This window comes from Lutjanus erythropterus, chromosome 18 (genome assembly GCF_056507025.1).
Source record: "Lutjanus erythropterus isolate fLutEry1 chromosome 18, fLutEry1.hap2, whole genome shotgun sequence".
Lineage (NCBI taxonomy): Eukaryota > Metazoa > Chordata > Actinopteri > Lutjaniformes > Lutjanidae > Lutjanus > Lutjanus erythropterus.
The window spans coordinates 20,226,821-20,254,560 of NC_139334.1; the positions used below are offsets into that span (position 1 = coordinate 20,226,821).

The 27,740-nt window shown below is 38.8% G+C and overlaps 2 protein-coding genes and 2 gene segments (V, D, J or C); 2 read left to right on the forward strand and 2 right to left on the reverse strand.

Moving 5' to 3' along the window:
- LOC146310973 (Ig kappa chain V-III region MOPC 63-like) overlaps window positions 1-27,740 on the reverse strand; it is a 71,503-nt gene that overhangs the window by 10,876 nt on the left and 32,887 nt on the right.
- The window catches only part of LOC146310972 (Ig kappa chain V-III region MOPC 63-like), a 63,159-nt gene that overhangs the window by 8,959 nt on the left and 26,460 nt on the right, over window positions 1-27,740 (forward strand).
- Window positions 3,138-15,721, forward strand: slc1a8b (solute carrier family 1 member 8b). Its single transcript, XM_084743049.1, is given in 10 exon segments — window positions 3,138-3,302; window positions 4,981-5,060; window positions 5,682-5,897; window positions 9,674-9,716; window positions 9,833-10,046; window positions 10,886-10,985; window positions 12,900-13,439; window positions 13,527-13,661; window positions 13,762-13,915; window positions 14,849-15,721. Coding segments are annotated over 10 exon segments (1,794 nt in total). The 3' UTR covers window positions 14,996-15,721.
- On the reverse strand, window positions 17,936-26,891 carry elavl1a (ELAV like RNA binding protein 1a). 4 transcript variants are annotated; one of them, XM_084743051.1, is made up of 7 exons: window positions 26,796-26,891; window positions 24,676-24,736; window positions 21,917-22,108; window positions 21,296-21,399; window positions 20,540-20,693; window positions 20,186-20,411; window positions 17,936-19,552 (listed from the first exon to the last, which is right to left on the reverse strand). In XM_084743051.1, the coding sequence occupies exons 2-7, from the start codon at window positions 24,710-24,712 to the stop codon at window positions 19,228-19,230; spliced, it is 1,038 nt and encodes a 345-aa protein (XP_084599177.1). In that variant the 5' UTR covers window positions 24,713-24,736; window positions 26,796-26,891; the 3' UTR covers window positions 17,936-19,227. The 4 variants fall into 4 exon arrangements, with proteins under 4 accessions (XP_084599177.1, XP_084599176.1, XP_084599179.1 ...); XM_084743050.1 differs by having other exon boundaries at window positions 20,531-20,693; window positions 26,796-26,890; XM_084743053.1 differs by having other exon boundaries at window positions 21,917-22,097; window positions 24,677-24,736; window positions 26,796-26,889.

Genomic DNA, 27,740 nt, shown 5'->3' on the forward strand with positions numbered 1-27,740 from the left:
AAAATATCCTCTTGCAGCCAAAAATGGCACCATGAGAGCGGTGAGACTGAAACAAAGCAGTAGACTTGTGGGCTGGACAGCTAACAGTGAGCTGCAGATTCAGGAGGACAACAAGCAGCAAAGGGCGACATGCTGGAGCCAAACCCACAGCTGCCGCCAAGAACCTGCAACTGGGGCACACGCAACTTTTGTTAATCTAAGGGTTAGGTTCAGAGTTAATTTTGGAGTTTATTGAAGCACGATTTATCAGGAAAACAGTTCAAAAATTACCACAGATAAATGTTTCTGAGAAAAGTGTTGTTTTTGCTAAAAAATGGTGAATGGAAAATCAAATTTTATTTTTTGTACATAGTACAACTTATCATGAAATTAAATGCATTTGACTCATCCTCAGGAGCAGTGGACAGACACTGTGTAGTCCTCAGGGACCAACTCCAGTCGTAAGCCAGAGCCTTTGTACCATTGGTTGATCTTGCTGCGTGCATTGTTCAAGACAAGGACTAAATGTTATTGGATTGGTTACAGGTGACGTAGGCAGACATTGTTGGACAGGACAGAGTCAAATCTGGATCTGTTCCCAGGTCAGCATGGAGGCTGTGACGTTGGTCTCCTGCAGAATTAACAAGAGACGTAAACAACAGTCTAGAATAACTGGAACGGCAGGGCTGATAACATGACATGCCATGATTTCATCTCTATTGGTACTGTAGCTGATATTTGTTATTTTTGTACATAGATAAATCTAATTACATCTTTTAGAGGTTTAATTCTGCTGAGAACAGATGTTTTATCATTCATGAAAATGCATGAAAATTCCAAAGCTAACACATCTAACTGTCCAGGATGCAAAACTGAAGAAGGACCATTCACACACATGTTTGGGCAATATCATCTGTTGAAAAGTTTCTGGAATTTGGTTCATCAGTTGTGAAAATAGTATTAAATTTAAATCCATGTTTGTTTTCAGTAAATGATGTACCAGATTTCTAATCAGATTTTAAAAAATGCGGAATATTAATCACTCTGACACACTTTGTAAAGAAATGCAAATGCTTCAGATGGTTTCAGTTGAGGCTCGGCGAACGACAGTGAAACATATTCCAATAGTTTTTACATGAGTTATCAAAAGGAGATCACAGAATAACCTGAATATGAGTGACTTAGTTAAAGAAATTTCAGGGAAACATTACTGGGGAATTTTCATACCTGTCAACACTGGGATTTGAAAGTAAGGGGAATTTCCAGGCGTGCTGCTGTCAGGCCAGCCTTCAAGAATTATGGTCATGGGGACAAAATCCTCCTTATTGGGCCCCCATCCACACCTAACCTGATCAAAGTATTGATCAAACTGTGTGCAGATGGGTCTTCAACTACATTTGTCCAGCGGGCCACAATTTCAAATAATAAAAAATAATAATTAGGCCTAATTAGTCTATTAGTGTTTAATAGCTTCACTTTCTTACAAAATTATTGTTATTTTTATTAGCCTCTATCAGTGAACAAACCCCTAAAAACACAGGAAATCCATAATAACTAGATAGTTAACTAGAGCTGTACCAAGGAGGCAGTTCACTGAGGACTGATGGGTAAAATCTGTGATCACAGAAATGTAGCTGCAGAATTCAGTCCTGATTGGCACAAAATATTAATCAACATAAACTGGTTTTAACAATACAGTATTATGCAGTTATTTATTCTGCATTTGATGCCTGTATTTACTAGTGGCGACAGCAAATTAATTTAGTACAGGCCTCAGAATTCTTGATGCAGCAAAACACGTTATTATGGTTTTAATAAAATAAAAGTCAACTCCTGCTTTGCTGGTTAAATGCTTTTAATATGAAGCTGCAGCAGTGGGAAATCTTCGGTTTGCAACAGCAGTAACTTAGCACAATGTTATGCCTACATTTTTGTTTGTTTGTTTTGTTCTGTCTTTGAAAGAAAGCTTAAAAAAATCCAAGAGATTTAAGGGGAAATATTTAAACAGGAAGACAGTGGGAGAGAAAGGAAAAATACAGAAGAATTCCTGGGAAAAAACAGTAGGGTTGCTGTTTTCCCACTTTCCCAGAGTCAGAAAGTAATAAATACCTATGGAAAGACTTTTTAAATGTATTTGGTGCATAGTCTTATGTAAAACAGCAATATTTGGGTTTCTTGGCTCAATTGCTAAGTGTCTATGGGATCAAAAAGCAAATAAACAAAGGGGAAGGCACCTTTTATCAAGCTTTGTCTGAGGGGAGGCCCGCAGTCTTGAAGTAAACACCATGTTAGCGTGGCGGTGATCATTCTCCTCAACTAGTTCACTTCCAAGTTCATTTTAAGGCCAACGAGGCATTATTTGCCGGTCAAAATGCCAAGTCCTGACAATTAAGGCTTTCACAGTGAGCGCCCTGAACTGTGCGCAGAGGGCAAAGCCTAACGTCATGGCAAGATCAAGTGACAGTGAGTGTCAGGGCACGTCCAGAGCACCGAGGACTGATGCTGGTGTCTTACCTTTGGCCTCTGCACTCTGATAATCCTGGCTGTGCAGTGCGACTCCTTCACTTACACATTATTATGAGGCATTTGTATCAGTGGTCACTAAAGTTGCATCCTCAGTTTTAATACAACTGTTTTTATCTGGTTTTACTTTCTTATAATTAATCGGTGGTTATAGAACATACATGTTAAAGGTGGTGTTGCTTTCTGACCTTGTTCACCTGGCTGAAAGTATATGCAAGTCACAGAGGTCAAGGTTCAAGCACCGTTTTTATGAATGGGACAACCTGGAAGTGGGTAGTAATAATGCATAATGAGCTATAAATGGAGGAGCTAATCAGTGCTGAAGTCTTGTCTTTAACCTCTTTAATAAAGCCTAAGTGGCTGTGGAGGTAGCCTCTGTTAGCATGGGATAGGGATAATCCTTTTAGGCAATGCTTTACCAGGAATCAGTTAGTCAACACTTCCTCTCTCTCATACCTGTTGAGCTCCTCATTGTGAGACAGGACACACATTTGATCGGTTTCCCTGCCAGTCCTCCGTCCAGCGTCTTGTCGGACACACGCTGATCGGCCTCCTTCAACGGGAGATTTCGGATATCTGTAGTCAATTCAGGGGGGAGGGGGGTCTGCTGGGATACAGACTGAGCCGGAATCAAGATGGAGGCGTTCAAGAAGGTGTTGGGGAGTATAGTGTCTGTGAAAGTCAGGGCGTATGTGAAGGACTACTGCAAGAGGAACGGCCTTCTGACGCTCTCGGTCATCGCTGTAGTGACGGGCTGCGTGCTTGGATTTCTTCTCAGGTCGCTCAACCTGTCCACACAGGTATGAACAGAAATTTTAACAGGGGGGAATGTGACTGCCTTTGGGTCTTACAATCTTCCATAATATTACCTTGATAGGTTGTAGTGGGATTTTTCAAAATTGCATGCAAATTAGTGTACTTACACTGTAGATAAAGCCGGTTATGTCATAGTAAGACTGGAAGCAGATGGAAGCAGAAAATCAGGAATAACAGGGAACCAAAGGTGACCAAAGAAGTGCAGAAATAGTTCAAACATACACACCACTTGAAGGAAATGACATTTCTCTATTTTAAGAACCCATAAAGAATTATCTCCCAACTCTTAACTTCAGCTTTATCAGGTTTTATAGCATCTTTAAATAGGTTTTACTCTCCGCAACTTTACTGTTTTGCTTCACTCTCACCCTCATAGTGTTGTTTTCATCTGTATCAGACAAATATTTTCATTTTTAAAAAGCTCTAAAAGCCCCTCTGTTAGTCACTGGCTGGTGAACTTCATCAAGGGTTTTGCCACTAAAGTGCCAGATATTGTCCTCAGCAGGTGGTGGAGACCAAAACAGAGAGAAAAAGGTGAATGTAGGACTTAGACTGAACAACTCATATCAACTCAGAAGGTGATGCCGGTGTTGTGTGTACAGTTTGTTTCCACTAGTGGCTAAAAAAAGCAGTTACTGCAGCTTTAGCATTGGAAACTCATTGGCTGTAGTCTGACAGGGGCAAAGGCCAGTGTTTCAGGGCTTCCTGTGTGGCCAGCGAACATCCTGATAGCAGATATCCAAGCCAAGAGTCCCTCTTGTGCTCTGCCTCTTTTGCTCTGCACACAGGCTGTTGACCTGCATGAAACCAAAACCTGCTCAAACTCAATTGGCCAAAACTACTCAGACAAAAACCAAGAACGCTTTTGATACTAAAATCTTGTATCTTGTCTTCAGACATCTATTTATAGATATTACTGGAAGTTTTTAAGCCTAGACATTATTTCTATGACAAAATTTTAAAAATACCAAAAACTTAAATGTGTTTTGTTGTCATTTCCTGATCAATTTCTCCTGTCAATTTTTTTTCTCCAGTGCTAAGAAAATGATTTGGACTTCTTTAAATGTCTGTTTAAAGGTGACATATTCCCTTGTGATTATGTCACTGTGATCTAAGATCCAATGAATGGACCAAGTGGCTTATTTATTTTGGCAGAGGCTGAATCAGTAATTAGTGCCCAGTGTGCTCAGCAAAGTAACCTTGTGAGCTGGCAGCAGCCTGTAAAATAAACAACATCATCATCTGCAAAGAAAGAATCTCTGAATCACAAGAAAGGGAGACATTCACAACTGTTATGACTTTTTGAAGCAGTTATTTTACCTCCTGGTTGGGAATGTGGACAACAATATGTTGAATCTAATATAAGAAATGAAAATTCAAAAGTATTAACAATTAGACAGATCTGACATGGATCTCCTTCAGTTTTCAGGTTAAATAAAACATGAATGATTAAATAAAACCTTTAAAAAAAAGGTTTTAAGGTTAAATAAAACATGAAAAAATGGTTATATGTGTTGTTCTACACTAGCAGTGTGTCCCCACAGGATCTTCAGCTGTGAAATGTTTTTGGGTCTATATATGATGTTTAACTCTGAAGGGGAAGACATTTATAAAAAAAACAAACAAACAAAGGTTTGCTTCAGGTGCTTGTCTCTCACACAGGCTAAGATCTACTTCTCCTTCCCTGGAGAGCTGCTGATGAGGATGTTAAAGATGTTGATTCTGCCGCTCATCACCTCCAGGTAAGGAAAGTCCTCACCTGTGGTGTCACTTCTCAGATAAACACTCTGGTGTTATTACTTAACCGTACGATTTAAGCATCAACCACAGAAAACTTTCTGTACATAATATTTGTAGTAATGCTTCACATCTCATCATCTTGAGTTCTGGATGAAAGGTTTTTACTTGCATATCTTAATGGACATCCTCATCAGTAAGAGAGCAAAAGTGTAAATTTGGCTTTAATTTAGTGTATGCAGATTTTAGCATTCTAGGTTATGATGAATATTTGGTGAAAAATTCTTTGACAATTAAGAACTCTGGTTCATCCTGGTGGTTCATTTGGCAAAGATTAACGCTGCATTCAGACAAGATGCTGACTTAATCTGGTCTGTAAAAAAAATCCTCCATATCAAAATGTCTAAAAGACTGTCTGCTGAAACCCTCAGCAGAAACCCATCAGTAAAGATTTGATTAATCTCTTGATTCAATTGTGAAGTCGATGAAATGTCAAAATTGATAACAGATAAATGCAAAATACCAGCAAACCAACAAATGTCCCGTGCCTTTTCTCAACTCTTTAATGTGTTGTTTTGAACAGTTCAGATCAGAGTTAATCAGACACTTCCTGTTTTCCCATCCAGTCTTATGTCCGGCCTGTCAGCCATGGACACTAAAGCAAGCGGTCGGCTCGGAGTCCTGACCATCACCTACTATCTGTGGACGACCTTCATCGCTGTCATCGTCGGCATCGTGCTGGTGCTCATCATCCACCCGGGGACGGGCTCAGAGAAAGATGGCCACCACGCGAGTTCAGGGCCTGTTATGACGTCCGCTGATGCCCTGCTGGACCTCATCAGGTTAATATTTTCCTCATGTACAACTTTTGAATCTAAAATGTTTGGCAGCCACTGGGCTAATGCCTGAATATTAGCCAGCATGGCGGAAAGTAAAGATGACATCTTGCAAAACTAGCACGACTAGTCGACCAGTATTCAAATTTCCATTTAATCAAAACGGAAATTGATCAACAGGTGGATTGTTCATCATAATTTATAATAATGCAGTTATTATGAGACACAGATCTGTCTGTTTGTCACTGTTGACTCCAGTCTGCAGTGTAGTTCATGCTCTTTATTTATAAACCACATAATCCTTCAGTGACATTAGGATTCAAACAAACAAAAGTTTTTGTATCACATGGACACGTCTGTCTATAATAACATAACCTTCTCACTCTGTTATGAGCTTTGGTTTAATACTGGCAAATAGAAACAAGGTCAGGCACTAGAAGAAAATCACCAAAGTTGTTAGGATTCATCCTCTGGAAACCAGAAATATAAATGTACCACATTTCATAGCAATCCATCAAATAGTCCTTGACATGTTTCAAAGTGGTGGACCTGCACTCTTACATTGCCACCCGTAGAGCTGTGCAGCTTGTCTGGCTAAGAGTAATAAAGATCATCTCCTCTTTCAGTCAGCTGGTTAAGATGTTCTTCTTCTTTAGTGCTTCATAAAAGCAGCTTATGGGACTATACAGCACTTTGTCAAACAACCAAATCAGGCCTTCCTGGTAAATCGATTTTTCTTTCTTGTTTTTCTTGTTCCTAAGCGGATTCCTCATCAGAAAGAGAAAGAAGACGTAGTTACATACCAGGGGTCTCTGCTATTTTTGGAAAAGATCTGATACAGTAACTGGAAAAAAGTACCTCCAACCTGTACTTCCATTAGATGGAGGAAATCCCCCTCCTGGTACAGGCTTTTCAGGAGATTGCAGATTTTCCAGGATGAGGATTTGTTGTGTAAAAGCATTTAACACCTGTGGAAAAACCAGTATGATTAGTCTTTTTGCTGATTAAATGTTGCAATCCTCTGCACCAGATATACTAGCTGGCTAACCTAATTTTCTCAACACAACTCAACTCGACTCGGCTTTATTTTTATAGCACCTTTCATACACATGTGCAGCCCAAAGTGATCCATATATTAATTAAAACAACAGACAGATGTAGTAAAAATACAAGTTAAGATAAAAAAAATTTCAGGAAGAAAATTGCAACAATAAAATAAACAATAAAATGCTCGCGGTAAGGTGGAGCTGTACTTAGGCACAGCAAGGCTCTGAGTTAAATGCTAACATTAGTATGCTAACATGCCTGCAATGGCAATGCTGGTCTGTATAAAAGAAGTTAAAATCTTTTCTTCTAAGTACATTAGAAAATAACAGCTGACAGGATCTTTATGGTTGGGCCTGAGATCATGGCTTAATGACACACTGGATTCATATTAACACTATATAAACTGTAGCATGTTAGCCTTTAGGATTAGCGGTACAAATAATGAGACAATTGGTTCATTTAAGTAACATGGTTCCTTTTGTTCACAAAGCGACATTGGCACTAAAGATCATCTCCTCTTTCAATCAGCTGGTTAAGATGTTCTTCTTCTTTAGTGCTTCATAAAAGCAGCTTATGGGACTATACAGCACTTTGTCAAACAACCAAACCAGGCTTTCCTGGTAAACGATTTTTTTTTCCTTGTTTTGCTTGTTCTTAAGCGGATTCCTCATCAGAAAGAGTAAGAGGACATAGTTACATACCAGGGGTCTCTGCTATTTCTGGAAAAGACCTGATACAGTCACCGGAAAAAGTATTTCCCATCTTAACTTCTATAAGATGGAAGAAATCCCCTCCTGGCGTAGGCTTTTCAGGAGATTGCAGAGTTTCCACTCTCCTATCTTATTAGTGTTGGTTTCCAGACAGAGGATTTGCTGTGTAAAACCATTTAACACCTGTGAAAAACCAGTACAGACCAATTAAATCCAGTACAGGGCCAGTTGTGACCCTGTGACCTCAGGTACAGGAAGCTCCTTAATCACAAAATCTCAAGGCATCAGTTTGACCCTGGGAGTCGACATAATAGTTTTCACAACAAAAAAATGTCGAGTCAGAAACCATGAAATCCCCAGCAAGTAAAGCCTCCTGAAAATGTGGTTTCTTCCAACATTTAATGATCCTAAAGAATGTAATAAATCAAATAAATTCAATTCAATTTGAGCCAATTGTTATATTTGATAATCCTGATCAGAAACTGGATCTTCATCTGGACGTCTTTTTGTCAGCAGCGATAAAGGAAAAAAAATGTGCTTGTGGGATAGTTGCAGCGTCACTCCTACGCAGCAGGTTGGCTAAGAATAGGTGATCTGTTAAGCCTGCATTTTCTCAGAAGGTCTCTGTGCGATGTTACACTCTGTCAGACACAGGCCTGCAGTCTGGTGTGTGTGTGTGTGTGTGTGTGTGTGTGTGTGTGTGTGCAGGCTTACTGCGGGGCCATTCATGCCAGAGAGATCCACTAATACCTTCTTCTAAAACCCTTATTTTAGTTAACGGTTGCTGCTGTGCTGCTGTAAGCCAGAGGTCAGGTGTACATTTCAGTCCTCTTATGTGTTTTCTGCCTGGCTTCAGTGTCGCTGACGTACTATATACTGTATAAATACAGTCCCAGCACATGATGCTAGCTGAGCCCACGCATGCAACCTCTGCCGTGTTAGCACGTGAACGTCCGTCTCTGTTTTCTCATATTGTGTGAAAGTGTATCTCCTGGTTTTGTTGAAGTTTATTTCATTACTATTCATGTGTTGTGGGTAAAAAAGCAAAAACGAAAATGATCTATTTGGGTATTGAGGTTATTGATAGTTCCATTAAATTACAACCAGCGTTGTAGCAAGTATTCAGATCATTTAAGTGAAAGTAGCATTTAAACATAACAGAAATACATGATTTCAAGTAGATGCCTGTTTTAAAATGTATTTAAACACACTACAAGGAGGTTTTAATTGATATAGTTATATATCAATATAGTTATTCTTAATTCCTGCCACTAGGTGGGATTCTCCTTGAAAACAGAAACTATTTGTGATTATGACGGAGGAAATACTGTCGCTTTTGTCTGTGGCTCCCCAAAATCAGCACAATAATATGAGAGCTCTTTGTAGCTGCTTTAAGTAAAGATATATTTATTATCAGCAAAATACTTTAAGTATCAAGAGCAAAAATACAGTTCATGCTGAAAAAGGCCATGATGAATGAACCATTTTATTTTTTAAGTTATTTATACTCGTCTATCATTTTTCTATTTGTTTTATTGTTGTTTTTATTTCACACTTGATTTGGCAATGTAAACATCTGTTTCCCAGGCCAATGAAGCCCCTTTGAATTGAAAATTAATTGAACTAGAGTCTAACGTGAGATCCAAGGATAAAAACAAACCTGGTGCTTTAAATCATATCACATGATCCTCATCAGCAGTTTGGCCAGTTGTCATGGTGTTTTATTATGTTCACATAGTTGTTTGTTCCTCTGTGTTTCGGGGACTTTTTGTCCATGTCGGTTCATAAGTTGAGTCAAAATTCATTTTTGACTTTGGAAACAGCAGCTGAGAAAATAAGATCCAAGCTCAAGAATGAACTTTGATCCTAGTAATAAAAACAGACAGAAGTCTTCAGCTCTTTATATGCACAGAAAAATAGCTGTGACATACGTCCAAATTTAATGTTTGCCATCCAGTTTATGGTTGAATTGTATTTCACTGCAGACATGAGCTGATTTATTTGTCTTTATGTCATCTTTTATAGGAACATGATCCCATCAAACCTAATTGAAGCAACTTTTCAGCAGGTGAGTGAATAAACAGAGGAAACTCACAATAGATTGTCCTGTATATTGTTCATTAATTCGATGTTCATTATCATATATTAAAAACTCTGTGGTCTTTCTTTTCCCTCCCACTCCAGTACCGAACAGACCTGGTTCCTATTGTCCAGAACTCTAATGTCAAAGAGTCTCAGGCCAACTACGTGTACGTCATGCCCGACTACCAGAACCCTAAACTGGGCCACCCAGTCTTCCTGGAGATCACCCCCGCTCCCGACATCAAGTATAAAATCGTCCCCAGTACCAGCAAGGGCATGAACGTGCTGGGGATTGTCATCTTCTCAGCCACCATGGGTAAGACAGACACACAGCCTCTCATAAAGGGTTTATACGCTGTAACAAATGGCTCGATTGTTGATAAATCTAATGCTATAGTATAGATTAATCACTATGGATCAGTGATAAGTCCTAACAACTTCTGGGTTGCCAGGTTGTGAGAAATCTTCTTGACTTTTAAGCAACCAGTGGTGGTTGAAGTAGCCTACTGTTTCTTTAGCCTGCTTAAGAAAAAGTACATAAGTATAATTTAAAAAAAGATATACTTGAAGCTTCAAAAGTAAATTAATTCTGCAGAAAAATGGCACCTGCAACTGATATAATATGCAATATTGCTCTATCATGAGATTGTTTCAGACGCATCAACGTGTAAGTGCCATTTTTCTGTTGTAGCTGGTCCAGGTGGAGGTGTTAGTGATGTCTAATGTTCTCCAGCCTAGAGGTCTGGTCCAGAGGGTCACAAAATAGATCTAAGTGGTCATGAGAGGGTTAATTGGGACCTTCGACCTTCTCTGATATTTTACTTCTTTGGGCATCCAACTTTTATTTAACTCTTCTGAGAGGATAAATGGTGTAACTGATAACTTCACCAAGTTAACCAGCTTAAGGAATTTTTCACAACTTGGTAAAGGTTGTTCTTATTAATGGCTTATATATCATTTATTAAGTTATTAGTTACAATTTACAAACCTTCTATCAGGGGTGACACTGAGCACATATCATGTCAAATCCATTTTATAGTGCCAAATCATCTTAGGGCACTTTTATATGTAGTAGGTCTACACTGTACTCTTTACTGTATAATATTGTTTACAGACACCCAACAGTTCCCATGTGAGTGTACTGTCTGTTCTCAGGTCTGCTGCTGGGGAAGATGGGAGAACGTGGAGCGCCGCTGGTTAACGTGTGCCAGTGCATCAACGAGTGCGTCATGAAGATCATTAACGCTGCCATGTGGTAAGATATCAGTCTCTCTCTCTCTCTCTCACACACACACACACACACACACACTTTCAGAAATAGACAATTACAGACAGATTATGTCTAAAAATAAACCTCAGAGTGTCACAGGTGGCGTGTGAAGTGTCCTCGCTGCTTCTCACAGGAGCTGATTATCCGACACTTGGATTACTTTTCTGTGAATGGAGCAAAGGAGCTCTTTCATTGATGAGATTAGTGCTGAATGGACAAAAACACAAATAAAATTGGTTTGGGGTGACGGACGCTGGAGAAAACATTGTGTCCAACAGAACATTATAAACCCACCTATGATTTTTGAACATCTTGTTCCAAAGTGTTGGGTTTTAATCTGCTGCTGTAACAACTTCCTCTCTTCTGGAGCCTGGCTTAATCCCAAAGGTGTCGGATGGTGTTGAGGTCAGGGAGTCCAGTTCTTCCACACCATAAACACCATGTCAATACTGCTTTATAAACACATTCATAAGATGCTATAATGCATTTATAAGGCTTTATAAAACTCCTCATAAATGTTAAAATCATGCATTCATAACGCTTCATAACTCCATGCCAAAGTCACAACAGTATTTGAAAGAATAATCCTGGGTTACACAACACACATACTTTCTATGAAGGTTATGCCTACAATACATTACAAACACATTTACAAGACAGTGCATTGCATTATAAGGCTTTATAAATTTTTTAAATCATGTATGACTGCTTATAACTATGTTTATAATGTATAAGTGATGGACATAATGTATGATAAGTTTAGCATTCACAATGCTTTATAACCCCATACCAAAGTAACAACAGTGTTTAAAAATACTGTTCCACGACACATACTTTGAGGGTTATGTCTATAATGCATTATAAGCACATTCACAAGACATTATAATGCACAATAAGGCTTTATAAATGTTTAAAATCAGCAATACAGCTTATAACTATGTTTATAATACAATTGGTGGACATAATGTTTCATACGTTCAGCATTCATAATGCATTCAAATAACCCCATGCCAAAGTGAGAACAGTGTTTGAAAAAAGAATCTGAGTCCTTGGTTACACAATTTTTAGTTATAGCAGAATATAATAGAATACCTGAAGCATGCTAATTTCTTAAATATCGTTGTGTGCTGAACAATTAACGTCTACATTCATTGGTACTAAGAAGCCTCATCCAAACCATGGAAAAACAGCTGCACATGTGCTGCACATGTGTATGTAATATGTGGACAGGGCCCATATACTTTCTGGCTACAAAGTGTATGAATAAATCTAATGCATCATAAGCTAATTACACAATGTCTGAGATGTAAAGCAGTAGCTCCCAACTTTTGTCCTTAACCAAACCCCTTTTCTATCACTGCGTGAACTGACAGATTTTTTTCTGTGAATGTTGCATTAGAGATGAGTTTTCCTGACTTTTGATGTATTTTTTTTTTCATCACACATACTTAGTAGGTCTCTTTCTTGACAATTCCAGTGTTTTCTTTTCCCTGACAGTTGGTCATTGTTCTAGTAGCTCTTTGGTTGTTTTACCAGCATACTTTTCGAATGCCAGGCAAAGTCGTTTGGCAGAGAGCGATGGCTCTGTGAATATAGCATGTGGTTTGTTCAGTAAAAACAACAATTTTATTTACTTTTCATCACAGAACTAAAAAAAATGCCGCAATATAGAATTTCTTTTTTCTTACACCCCCTAAATTAAGAAGGTCTTGTGTGCCCTTGTGAACTTTTGGTGAGACAGTGTTCATCAGGAGTTTAATTAGTTTTTCCACATTACAGGAAAGTGAAGACCACTGACTGTTTTTGTTGCAGACATACACAGTCCGCCAGAAGGTGAAGTGTGATCATAACAACATTCATGACCATGATCATGATTGTGATCTTCTCTTCTCCATGCAGGTACTTCCCCTTCGGCATTGTGTTCCTTGTGGCAGGGAAGATCCTGGACATGCACGACCCGGCCCACCTGGGAGAGAAGCTGGGCATGTACTTCATCACTGTCCTGTCTGGTTTGTTCGTGCACGGCCTCATCCTGCTGCCTCTCTTCTTCTTCTTCTTCACTCGCAAAAACCCCTTCCCCTACATCCGAGGGCTGCTGCAGGCCCTGGTCATTGCGCTGGCCACGTCTTCCAGGTAAGAAGAGGCAGTCTGATGCAGCTGAGAGTCTATTAATCTTAAAATTGAAGGACCAAGCCAGCTGTTCACCCTGCCCTGATCATTTCCTCTCCTACTCTGTGTCTGCAGCTCAGCCACATTACCAATCACTATGAAGTGTCTCCTGGAGAACTGTGGAGTGGACCGGCAGATTGCTCGCTTCGTGCTGCCAGTGGGAGCTACCATCAACATGGACGGCACGGCCCTGTACGAGGCAGTGGCGGCCATCTTCATCGCTCAGGTCAATGAGTATGACTTAGACTTTGGCCAGCTGGTCACTATCAGGTGAGAATTAAGACTGAGCTCGTTATCCTCCCGCCATCAGCTCAATTTATTTTACATCTCTTAACACCCCGGCTCTTGTCTCATCAGTATAACAGCAACGGCAGCTAGCATTGGAGCAGCTGGGATTCCTCAGGCGGGTCTGGTTACCATGGTGATTGTCCTGACCTCTGTGGGGTTACCACCCGCTGACATCTCGCTGATTGTGGCCATCGATTGGGTCCTGTGAGTACGATCAAAAATGATTCTACCACAGAGGACATCACTGGGCCTTACAGGGGCTGTTGGGGCAATGTGTGAATGATTTTTTCTGTCTCATTCTCAGTGATCGGTTCCGGACGATGATCAACGTTCTTGGTGATGCCTTAGCTGCTGGGATTATGGCTCATTTATGTAGGAAGGACTTTGAGAAAGCAGCGTCTACTGCTACAGCTACTGCCACTGCTACTGCTGTCAACAACGGAGGCGGCCCCCAGCGGGTAAGAGGATGATTTCTGTTTGTTAAGATCATAGTGCACATGCACATGTGAGGATTTAAAAGCCATGAAAACTTGATTTTAAGGAGTTTTTAACTGGATCTCAATTTAATACTGATGCCTCTACATGACCTACATAAGCAGATCAGACAATCTGCAAGAAGTAGCAGCCATCAGGTCAGATTCTCCTTGAAATCAGATAAAACGAGTCTGTGTTTACATTTAACCAGGCAAAGTCACGGTGAATAGAACGTTTGCCAGTTAAAAGGGAAGCAGGAGGAGATTTTTATTTAGATAATTTTATTTTTGACGTTACATTTTGCAGCCATGGTGGTGGAAACACCAACACAGGGGCCTCTAAGATCATAGACCTCATCATCATTATATTAAAGTTCCTTGTAGTAGTTTTATATTTTGAATTGTGCACTTACATTATCCCAAATGTTTCCAGCAATGGTCTATCGCAGGGAAATCTGTAATTTATTAAAAGTAACAGTCCGTTTCCTGCTAGCTGCTACTTGCAAAAAAACTTCCGGGAAACTATGTCAGAGTGGGGAGGGAATTCGGCAAATATGACTAAACTCATCTTCAAATAAATAATGATTTCTGCCTGAGTCATCAGATTTTCATCAGCAAAGGTGATTGCTTAACAATGAAGGCAACAACTCCCATGATCCCATGCCGTTGTAGTTTAGCATGTGAACAAGTTAACACCTGCTGACTAGACACAAAGTTCAATGGAATAATTAAAATTTAGACCTAATGATGGCACTATATAGTTATGGGAGAACCAAAGTAAATTTAAATATAAGTGAATACTGTACAATAAATATTTTTTTCAACCCTGTTTGAAAAGAAATTCTAGAAAAATCCAACCTCTGAGAACTACTTTTACCATTTTAACTAACTGTACTGTTGGTGATTTCTCCCCCACAGAGAGACACAGTCATCTCCTTTGGTAATCAGAGCGTGGCGTTCTCTGATGCCCCTCTCATCACACACCGCTGTGATTACGTGTTTGAGGTGGACGGAGACAACGTGCTGGAGAGACCTCTGCCCTGCTACAACCTCTGCCAAGTCTGACGCACCCTTTACAGGATGGACAGCACGGGACACTGCCTTTTACAGCACACACTGAGTACACACGTACTCACCTCGGGTACGAGGCCTGCAAAAATCCAGTTTGGTTCAAATCCTGTTAGGTTTCCGTCCTAAATGAGACCGGTGATCGAGTATGATGTGGCGTCAGGGTTTAACGGTTTAATGGATTTTGCCTGTGCCATGCCGAAACCACAAACCCTCATTACTTGATGTACTGTACGTCTCCATTCAGTTCATACGGGAGTTGTGAGGAAATGCAGTATGTTTCACATGTAACCGAAATCTTGAACAGACTCTGATGCACCTGCAGACATGATAACGTGTTGCACTGACATGAATTAGATGGGTTATTGTTTATCAGTCAGTGGTGACAGGTAGAGAGTCACAGTAGGGTGTTTTTTTTCTGAAGAGGTTTGACTGCAGATTTAGACTTCAGTCAAGGTTTTGAGCTGCCTTAACATGATCTCAGTTTTGACAACAATTCTGGGAACTTGAAAGACTTGAAAGTAAACAAACTGATAGACAACAAGCAAACTGACTGCTGAAGTGAACCTTTATCTATGTTAGACAATGCATTAACGTATAGGTATTGAAGCAACACTAATAAGAATATTCACACGATGCTGTTATAGATGTTAATTTGTGTTTTTATACCTATGCTTTTAATGTTGTGTTTATGTTTTCTAATAAAAAACTGCCAATTCCAAATCCTGTTATGTCTGGTTTTATTTTAGACATAACCGTGGCCTGTTATGCTTTAGACCACCGAGGTTCCCCAGGTGCTTTGAAAGATTGTGGAGCGACTCAAATGGACATTTCATTTATTTACTTTTAGCTATCAGTTTTGTTCTGATCATCTGCCCGCTATTTTTTATTTCATTAAGAATACTAAAGTGAGTAAATTAAGTATGCAAATATGCTAAAGATCACACTTATATAGTGAGCAAGCCGTTAGAAATCCAAAATTAACAGAAAAAGTTCTAGAAAGTCCAGCTTTTGCCGCTCCAAGTTGTGGCAGTGTTAAATTAATCCAAAAGTGAAACACATCTATGGAAAAAAATATAGAAACGTAAACATCTCTGCAGTGACAGAGAAAACTTAATTCCTTTAAAGTAATTCTTCTACAGAAAGGACACTCATGCCAGCCAGAGTGGTTCAGACTGTCTTGTAGAACAATTTAATGATGGAAAACATGTCTGAAATTATATTACTTTATATTCAAGTGAAGGCTGCTTTTCCTCATTACTAACTTATAACGAACAAACTGGAAACTTACTCAGTGTTGATGGCGGTGTAGTACAGGAAATATACGACTACATGTCTCCCCCATCTGGTTTCAAAATGTAATAACTGGGCCTACACCATGTGACCAGCTAAAGGTCAGTAACGTCATCCAGTCTACTAAATCATATTTTGTTCCTGTTGCGTTCCATAACTTCATTTCTGTTTTTATTTGTGTACATGTTGTAGAATAAAAGAGGACATAAAGTCATCTAAAACAAAGCCAATTCAATGCAAACACCGATATAAAACACATGTTCATATATTTGGCTTGTGTCAAGAAAATCACTTAGAGCAAATCCACAAGAAGCTTCTGAAGAGACATTTGATTCTTTCAACTTTGAAAAGCCACCATGTTTTTATTGAAATGATTCAATGTTAGGAGACATATAATGGACTTCAACTTAGTGTCCTTCAAAACCAAGAAAACAAAAATCAATCATTAAAAACACTCCAATAAAGTAACAAGTATGACCGCATACACTGTCAAATAAATATCTGCGCCTCCTGATGTAAAATACACCATTTCCACTTATAAATTAAGGCGGAATGCAGTTTATTCTGACTGCCCCTAAAACAAATTCACTTGCATCTTTCATGCAATTCCAACTAGACTGCTGAGAGAACTAAGCAGTAACACAAAAAGTCAGTAGAAAAAAGAAATTATAAAAAAGATGACAGTCCAAGACTACAACAAATTTGTATTACCTGCTTTGAGCAAGTCATGAACTATTGCACAAAGTTAAGGATTGTGACACAAAAATGACATGGAAATACTAAATCAGAAAGCACTTTTAAGACCAAAATCTAAAGCTTATGATGGGAATATTCCTTTCAGATGGGGCATACAGATGTTTTATGAAGCGTTAGGGGAAATTATTGCTGGGGAAAAAAAACTGTTTTAAAATTGAATTCTAAAAAGTGTGAGCAGGTACTGTTCCCAAGAATTATTTGCTACTTCTATCACCAAGTACTTCTTTAAATTTATGGTCAGTTTGAATCAAGAACAATTATGGCGTCGATGCTAATGCTCCGCCTTTCGGACATCTCGTGGACAAGATAATCTACCAAATTCATCACGACTAAAAGATGAGCTGTGATATGCCAACATTTTCCACATGGATGACAAAAGAAGTGTTTCAGTGGGCAGGTAAACAAAGTGAAGTCCCCACTAGTTAAAATCCCAACAAAATATCAGACCGGTAGGTTTGGGTGTGAAGACCTAAATCTGCAAGTGTAAATATCACCGCCGACGCACAACAAATCTTGCGTAGCTGACAAATCTAATTTGATCTAAATGTAAATCAGCCAGGTATCAAAATGCAGGTTTAACAGGCCAGATGTCAATAAATAAGACTCACATTCAACTCACTTCACTCACTGCTTTATGAAATGTCTGCTGGACCTTCACTTCCATTCAAGAGTCTGTGTAAAAGCTAAATACATTGGTCCATGTATATTAATTCAAGCCCGTCTCAGGCGTTTAAAAACCTCCAGCGGGAACGCTTTCAGTAACGGTCTGTGCTTGACCAGGGATCTTTTATCAGCACTGCAGATTTTCCTTCTAGAAAAATAATAGAACCAAAACTACAAACCAAATCTAAAATGCTAAATAAAAAAAAGAAACAAACCAAACAAAAATTTCAGCAAAAAGAAATAAAATTTAATGGTTTATGCTCAAAGTGAAACAACCAAAACAAAAAGAAAGGAAAGAAAAGAAAGCAAATCTAAACTGAAATCATTAACAAAAGGCCATTAATTTCTCTCCAAACTTGAGATAAGCACTCCATAAAACAAGTTTGTAACTTAACAGTGTAACAAATAAAAATCTATGCCTTTAGAAAGAAAAATAAATGTTCAAAACAAAAAGAAAACAAATTAATTCAAAATTAAAGGAAAAAAACAAAACAAAACAGCAAACTGAGCCAAAGTGATGTTGCTCTCAGTCAGCATTAGATATAACCTTAGTACCTCATCAAGAACAAAAATCTCAAAGTTACCTTGAAAATCTGCTCAGAAAACTCCTCTCTGGATTATAGATCAAATCTCTCCCTGCTTTTGGTCCATCTTAATTCCCTACTCAATGACTGGGGTTCATATTCAACAGGACTCTCCATGCAACTTATATTAATAAAAAGACACTTTACACAGGGATAACAAAAACAAAAACATTTCCCTCCATGTTTAAAATCATTAATCTGGTAGGAGGGTGAGCAAAAGTCAGATTGACATCCAAAAGACTGATATTTATGGTATCCTAAAACAGATCGGTTAAAAGTGCTTTGCTCTTAGATCAACTCAAGACGGTGAGTGGTTTTGTAGGTCTATGTGTCCACTGGATGATAATTTAAGGCATCTATTTCTACTTATGATGAGGACCCAAAACAGAGCACTGCTTTTCCAAAATGAGACAACCACCGGCTACGGGCAAAATATTGTTCTTCACCTTCTTTAGATTAAATTATCCACTAAAATGTCAACACTTTCAGGACAATTCACAAGGCTTTTCTTATGCTCCGTATTTTCAGTGCACTGCTAACAACCGTTTGCCTGCCTCCGTTATCTAGTCCCATCAGTTATACATGCAACACATACAGACAGTATTTAAGCTTTTTAGATAATTTTCAAAAGTTATCTTGGGGTATCTTGGGATTTTTTCTTCTCCATCCCCTCCTTAAAAGTTAAAACTACCGAGTGTCCTCAAGCCCAAAGCATGGGTAAAAAGAAAAGAAAAAAAAAACAAAAAACAAAAAAACCCACTTGTTTAGACAAGTACAAAGGTGCAGAAGAGTGAACATCTCATTTAACTCTGAATACACTAACACTCAAACAGATGTGTCAGACTTTTTCAAGCTTGTACTTCTCCTCTCTGCAATAAAAGCCTGATGCCGATCATCTCCATCTCTCCTCTACTCCTGATTGTCCACCTGTCTCTACTTGTGTCCCTTGCTGGTCTTAAAGGACACTTGCAGTATCTTGTCTCCGAGCCGGTAGCCGTTCAGGCTGGCAATGGCCATGGCCGCCTCCTCGTAATTTGTCATGGTAACAAAGCCGAAGCCTTTGCACTTGTTGGTGTTGAAGTCGCGGATCACCTTGACGTTGGTGACGGCGCCGAAGGGGCCAAACATCTGCCAAAGGATGCTCTCGTCTGCGTCCTGGCCCAGGTTGTAGATGAAGATGCACCAGCCGGAGGTGGAGTTCCCAGGGACGCTGACGCCTCCCATACCACCCATGTGATCAACACCCATGGGGGAGAACCTGGAAATGACAATGTTTAAATTACTTATGGATTTCTCGATAACACTGAAATCAAAGTGAAAGCCTGTTACAGGCTGGTAGATTTCAGACAGAAAATAATGGTTTATTATTACACTGGAACACATTACTACTTAATGTCATTCATTTGTTCAACAAACATTTTAAAAAAACTATAATTTTACAAAGAATCTGACAATGTATAATCTTAGAATGCTATGTTCTCAATTTCTTTCTTGTAAATTTTTTTGACTAACCTACATATTTAGCAAAAATAAGGTCCCAAGGGGATCCCAGATAGAGACAACCTTCACCTCTCTATAGTGTATTCACATTTTAACCAACCCCTGCCACTAGGGAGCTTTCAAACCATTATATCCATGTTTCCAACCGAGCTGCCCCACCGTAACTGTTTTGTTACCACAACGTTAATAAAAACATCTTAAGAATATATCCCCTGGAAATAAAATCCCCTAATACTTAGATCTGGGTTTGCAATACACTGGGGAAACCCTGTAGTGTTACAAACAATGGCCATCTGTAAATTAAGGACGGTTATTATCGATTTCTTCATTATCACGAGACTTGAAGTAGCACGACACTGGATGTATGCAAACATTCAACAACTTGACCGACCTGAACCGCTGTGCCTGGTGGTGTAAAGGACCCCCGAAACGTCGGGACTGGTTGTGGTAGAGCTGCGAGATGAGCTGCGTGTTCTTCGCCTGGTTTGGGTTGGCAGCAAACTTCACTGTGATTGGCTCAGAGGCTCCAGGTGGTTTTTGGCCATTCAAGTTTTTGACGGCATCCTCAGCCTCTGCCCGCTTGTCAAACCGGATAAACGCCACCCCGCGGGATGCGCCTGTGTACAAAAGAATAGTAGCTGATACTTGGTCTATTACAAGCAGGATAACTGCTGCTTTTTTCATTTCTAATTGGAGGCTATTACTGAAAATTTTTAAAAGCAAGGAAGCCATTCACCTGTCGTACCTGTAGCCTGATCAACAAGTACACGAGAGTTAATGATGTGTCCATAACGTGAAAACATGTCCTCCACATCCTTCTGGGTCATGGACTTTGGCAGGCCGCTGATATATAGGTTGGCATCCTTTATTGTATCAGAGCTGGGCCGTGCATATGAAACCTGGCAAAAGGAAGCAACAATTACCTGATTAAAACTCTACTGATACTCATGTACAAAACAAAATAACAAAAGAACTATCACAAGTACTTGAATCTATCGAACCGTTCACATTTGAATATTTTTTTTTTCATTTACAAGGATGTTGTAATTAATCAACTCATTCATTGGTAAATTTTGTCTATTTATTAAAAACATTACTTTGGGACTAAAAAGGTATAAAAAAGAAAACTAAATAAATTGATCCGATAAGCAAACTGTAACCTAAGTGGTTTTAGGTATTACGCCTTTGGTCTGAGCAAAAAAACAAACAAAAACACTACAGCAGCAAATAAATGAAATGAAACTGATCAAAAAGGTACGTTTTTAGGAACTAAATACACAAAATACATTGAATTGGACAGAATGCGTCAAATAAAATAAGTAAAATTAAAGTCAAACTCAACAGACATGTCAGATAGGGCAGTAAGTGAGCTGTAAAAGCAGTATCACTTCCTCGGGCTGACATGTACTAGCTAGTTAGCGGACAGCACAGGAGCCACAGGAGAGTTATATGACATGACATCTTTGGTTTGAGAATTGTAGAACACCTTATTGCACGTTACCTTGATAGTTTTGGACTGTAGCCTTAGTCCATTCAGTGTACTGATAGCTCTGTCTGCATCACTAGGGTTAAGATAGTTAACAAATCCGTACCCTAAACTGTGGCCTAGAGAAAAAAAAAAAGGAAAACAATAAAATAAAACAAAAAAACGTTGTATAGTTAAAAAAAATCTGCAAACAAATAAATACTTGAAAACAAAAACAAATCTTAACATTGCATGCTAGTCTAAACAAACAAAGAAACTGTCTACATTTAAACAGGGTTGGACTGGTTGGAATAAATAAAAACTTTGTGGTGGTGAAAAAAACTTGAGAGCAAACTACGATCCAAGCAGGAAAACAATTTGGGACGTTTCAAATAAAAATTACATTATTAAACCACTGAGAAGCCAAAAAACAGGTCTTTAAAGGATATCCTGCCAGTAATGACAAGGTCATTTGAAAATGAATGATAGGCCAAACTATTCTCTGTGTTATTAAGCTGAACCACCACTAATATATTCAGAGGCTGTAGTCACAACTTGTATTTTTGCAAAACAAATATTTTGCCATTTAAAACAAAATCTGTGTTTAAGTGTCGATCTGATCTGTCACAGGTCTTATCGCTTTAGAGTGTAGCATACCTGCAACTTTGTCTCGTATCAGCTTGGCGGACTCCACCTCGCCGATGCTGCTGAAGAGGCTCCGCAGCTCGTCCTGCGTCATGCTCTGAGGCAGGTAGTTCACTATCAGGTTGGTCTTGGCGTCCTTCCCCTCGTCCCCTCCCATGTGGTCTTCATAACCGTTTGACATGTCATACACCTCCTGCAGGTCAGCCAGGTGGACCGAAAAACACAGAGAAAGGTAAGCACACAGGGTATGCAGAGCTAGAGCTCAAAAAAAATCAACTGATTCACTAATACAGCAAATCTTCTGTCATTACAATACATAGTTTAAATGTTCCAGCTTCTCAAACTTTGGATTAAACCAGACAAGCAATATGGAGGTATTTTATGTTTTTATTCTATTATTTGAGGGCGAGTAGATAATGACTGAATTTTCATTTTTGGGTGAACTATCACTTTAATATGTTCCTCTGTGAAAATTTGATTTAAAAGACCACTGACAGAGAATAATGCAAAGATCTATACAGATGTACAGCACTTCACTTGAGATATTTTATTTCACTATTATCCTCTTTTTTTTTAATTATTTATTTCTTGACTCGCTTTAATGCGCTTTTAAAAAATTGTTACAATTTCTTTAAATAGATTTTCCAGGACATTTTACTCTCACATTTTCCATGACTGGAAAATTGGTAGACTGTTTTCCAGGTTCTGACTGATGGAATGAAGCAAGCAATCTGAATACATTGCCTTTGGGAGTCTATCATATTTTACTATTGTCAAACATTTTATTTATCAAACAGTTAATGAATTGATAATTAATTCAGCTGTAATCATTAGTTGCAGCCGACAGGTCTTAAAATGTTTAACTGACTGATTTCTCTCTAAAAACACAAAAGTTCAAAAAGACTGACAACGCTACACCTAACAGACAAACAGAAAGGAAATCAACTGGAACTTTGAAATTGGAAGTGCAGTCAGCTGTTCAGAGGCCAGCACCACAAAGTCAATATGGAGTGATCAATCACTATCCAGTAGACTTCCTATAATTTATAGTCTTCTGGCCTCACTGACCTCCTCTCCACTCTGCTACCTCAAACAACCCCATTACATCACTGACAGGGATACATTACACAGACACTAGACCATCCAGAGGGTACATTAACCCAACAGATAGGTCAATGTATTTTGGAACATTTTAATTATTTTTTTTTTCCACTTTTCACTTCAAGTCTGTTCAGGGCTATCAGTTGACTGACTGGAGGAATAGGGGGCTAAATTTAGTCAGAAAGCACAAAAACCCCTACTCCAAAGAGTGGTACTTTCCAAATGCTCGGGAACTTCAGTTTTTCCTGATCCGACTGCTGCCAATTGGTCAAACACAGGACCAACTTACATACTGCTTCATTCATAAAAAGGAAGCAATGTAGAAAAGATTTAGGACAAGGAGTTGAGATTTCTTGCTGATTAACTTTAAAAACAAAGTCTTTGTTGTCAGCCTCCAGGCGTAAAAAGGAGCACAAGAACGAAAGATGGAGAGTGTGTGTATGAATGGGCTGTGAACATGAGTGAGCTGCAATGAGTCAGTAAAGAAAGTGAACAACAAGTCAACTGTATTTGTTGGTAATTTAATTCATATAAATTACTTTCAAAAACTGAAATGAAATACCATAGCACTAAGCAGAGTATTTACTTTGAAGACAGTGTGCATTTTTCAGTCTCCTTTCCACCTCTGTACGTCTCTTTTTCATTCATTTCTTCAGACATCAGAACCATGCAACAGTATATAGGATGACTCTGTTTTCAATTCCTTTGATTTGATGGTTATTTACAAATTATGCAGCCATATTAACAGTCATCTGTCTAGTTTACCATATCTATCCTGCTCTTCAAATGTGGTGGAAACACAAACAGTGAGGTTGGATGTACTTTTACTCCTAGTTTAGCTTCTCTGCTTCCATAGTTTGTGGTACTTTTTGGCCAAAAAGTATAAGTGTGTCCATGCAGTGTAATTACAGTTTTCACTACAGCAGATAACAAGGGGTTAAGCAATTCAAGGCCACATAATGGTGACTAATTATATTACACAAGCATGTGACTGGATTTAAGCTGCAGACTGGTCTCAATGTAGTGGTCTGCACTAAGCCAGTGTCAAATTTAAACAATGGAATGCAAAATAAAGCCTCCACACAATTTTTATATTAGCAAAGTAGTCAGTAGTTCAAGTCACATGTCAGTCTGAAGTGTCCAAGATTATTTAACAGTGTTAAATGGCTGCAACAAGAATGGGACTGACTTCAAAATACTTTTTAAAAAGTAGCTTCTGCTATCTGTTCAGCAGAGCGTGTCCGCGTGGCTGCATTTGCTGGTGGCTGAAATGGGATCAGGCCTGAAAAGGGAACCAGTCCAGCGGTCAACCTGACAGAGGTCCATTCATGCAAGAGAAGGGTTGTGATTGTGTATTCTGGTGGGTAAGATACACTGCCTGAGAAGAGGATGAATGAGAGTCCTGTATCAAACCAGTAAACATGGGCATAGCCTGCAGGAGCTGGCATATCTCAGTTTGAACAAATATTAAATCATTAGTTCCAGTAAAATAATACGCAGTGCCATGATGCTCTGTTCAACTTTCAGCATCAAGTGTTTAACTTTAAAGTGAGTGTACATTTTTGTCAACCACCTCAACACCAAAAATATCTGATTGCACATGTAACATTCAAATGATAAGGTCACATACTGTAATACTCTCTAAAATAGGAGCTGAGATCTTATACTCACTTTCAAGTACTTAATGTGTCCTCGACGAACTGCCATGAAGACACTTCACTACTCCTGAGGCTGGGTGGGAATAAGACAAAAATCAAACAACTCTGTCAATGTGGCAGTGATCAAACAAGCCAACTTGCTTACTGAGGAACATGATAATAAAATACACACTCAACAACAATGGGAGTGTTGTGTGTGTAAAGGCTTTTTCAAACGAATCATTCCTTGATATTCTATTTTAGTCAACTATTACATTAATCATCAACTATTATGATAATTAATCATTTTCAGTAATTCTGAAAACACTAGTCAGCATTTTATGGCCCAAACAACTAAATGATTGAGAAAATAATCAACAGATAAATTTATAGTGAAAATGACCGCTAGTTGAAGCCCTTGTTGCCCAGTTGTTGTGGCCTGTCTGTTGGTAGCTGCAACTTCTAATAATACATAATAATAAATTAACTATAAACTATGAGCACTTGGCAGGTAATCAAACAATTAATAGTGGCTTGTATGATCAGCAACATTGAATTTTCAGGATGACAGCTTTGGCCAGCACACCTAAACAAGGTGGTCACTGGTCAGTTCCATATGATGCCTAAATTGGATAAAAGAAGCCATACACAGAGGTGGCCAGCCATTTCCTCTCACACTTCCAGCGATGCAAAAGCTGGGCACATCCACCTTTTTATGTGCAGTGCACAGTTTCCCAATTTTAAGGCTGTATTGATATTGCTGGCATACCCAAAGAGTGACCATGTCAGCTGTAAAATAACAGAGGATGTTGGATTATCACAACTATAGCTGATTTTATGGAATAAAAATAAAGGAATTCTGACTGCAAGTTATGTTTAAAAAAAACCCCCACTGCTATTATTTCAACATATCTCGTGACAGGGAATAGTTTTTTTCATCACAATCACAATTTTCATTATGACTGAAAAATATAGCAACAGTACTAAATTGCAGTTCTGTTTTGTCACAGACTTATCAAAAAACTGAAACTTCTGAGACTTGAATATTGCACTTGGCCATATTGCAAATATGAAAATATTCTTAATTGTGCAGCCATCAAATAAACAAAATGTCTAACATAAGTCACTCTGAACCCGCCATTTACGTCTCAAAGAATAATCTCAAACAACAATAAAAGCAGTGCATTTTCTGTATGGTAACCATTCACCACTAAAGCTTTTAAGCAATTCAACTGTGCGCCTACATTTTTAAGTAATGCACACCAGTATTTCTGGTGGAAACTAAACTCGTCCGCATGTTGTACAGTATCCAGCTGACAGAGGAGAGTCAAGTGAATCAGGAGGGCTGGGTCAAAATTTGGACGTGGGGCGTTTGAATGAATGCAAAGTAATAGTGGAAATATTAGCTGGTGTCTTCACAATGTGACCTCCTTTCTCTGGATAAGCAACGTTACTTCAGCACTCGAATTTCATTAGTAGCTCATTCTGGGACAGATAGCTAATGTAGGAACCAGGTGCTGTATCGTCAGTATTTTACAGGTAATCGTTACAAACGGGCGACATATTGCTTTCAGGTTAACGTCACAGATTAGGACAGCAATCGTAGCCAACATATAATTAACTATAATAATGACCTAACTTTGTCTTCCGCAACCACTTAGTCCACTTTATTTGCGCTTTTTTTACTATGAGTTAACAGCACATCAAACTAGAACAGCTATCTGGAAACGTGTAAAGGCCCGGCTAACGCTGCTAGCATTAGCAAGCTAGCCAGCTGCATGCTCCCTCCCCGCTCTAATTAGAAGAGTAAACATATGTCCGACAGCTTCGACAACAAGACACAATATTGCTATTTAAAATGTCATAATATGGAGACAATAAAGCCCTTCACATTACATGAAGAGGACTGGTTACGTGGCAGTCTCTTGCCGGTTAGCTAACGTAGAGCACCGTGCTTCTATTTTGGAGAGCGTCGGCTCAATGCATTTCAGTCCCCGCGCCTAAACCCCAGCGGCCTGCTAACAGGCCACGGAGGCTAACGTTAGCACTAGCTAATCAATGGGCCGCGGCATGGCAGTCACTCTCACATCACAAACATCGACGTATTCAGCCGAGAGGCTTTAGAAAACACTTACAAATGTTTTAAATCTTACCAGCGTTTAGGGGGAGTTTCTGTTTCTGCTCTCTTCTCCTATTTTTTTCTTTCTTTGCGACGACCACTTCCCTCCAAGTCGGCCTCACGTAGTGAAGAAACCGAGGAAGGCGCTGCGTGACGAATCCCACCACGCCCACCCGCGTCCAGCAGCCACGCCTCTGCAGGAGAGACAGCGTTGTCAACATCCACGGTCAACATCAACTCCTAAATATAGCGAAATGCTGAGTTACTGCACTGTAAACTCAGGTTTATTGTAAAACAGAGGAAACCTTAAAAACTACAAACTTAACAACTACTGGAAACTCAGAGTAAGCAAGTAAAATTAAAAGCTTAGTATACATTTAAGTAAGTTCATTTAATTTAAGCAAGGACAATGTTTATATTCACAATGTGTCATATAATTGAGTTCCTTAAAAAAATACAGAAAACAAGATTGTTTGGTGGTCAATTTGTAAGCAATTCTCATAAAATTTGTAGTGGTCATGCAGTATCCTTATGATTAAGCACTTGAGAACAATACTCAGTGCTATGCAGTTTGGATAGACCTAAAAAAAAAAATCTAATAAAATTTTAAATACCAATTATGATAATAACACTAATAACAACAACAACTATAATAATAATGATGATGATGATGAGAATAATAATAATAATCATAATAATAATCATAATATAATCATATAAATGTAATAAGACAACTAAACTAAATAAGAAAAATAAGCAAATGACTATGATACAAAAAACTGTAAATGTAAATTAAAATTGGTTAAATTAAATTAAATTAAATTAAATAGGGGTGTCACAACCATAACAGAATCTGCAATTCTCTGACAATGGTACAGCCATCAGAGTGGAAATGTTTAAATCAAAAAACAACAGTGTTAACTGTCAAACCATCTAAATACACTTATTTTGTCTTATTTATGAAGTAGACTAAAATGTC

Bases quoted from the DNA above. Each gene is read 5' to 3' on its own strand.
- elavl1a (XM_084743050.1), bottom strand. From the start codon at position 24,712: ATGGCAGTTCGTCGAGGACACATTAAGTACTTGAAAG. The intron at 21,400-21,916 runs GTATGCTACACT...TTTTTTCTCTAG, and splicing joins GATACGAGACAAAGTTGCAG to GCCACAGTTTAGGGTACGGA. The intron at 20,694-21,295 runs GTAACGTGCAAT...TCCTTTTGCCAG, and splicing joins TACAGTCCAAAACTATCAAG to GTTTCATATGCACGGCCCAG.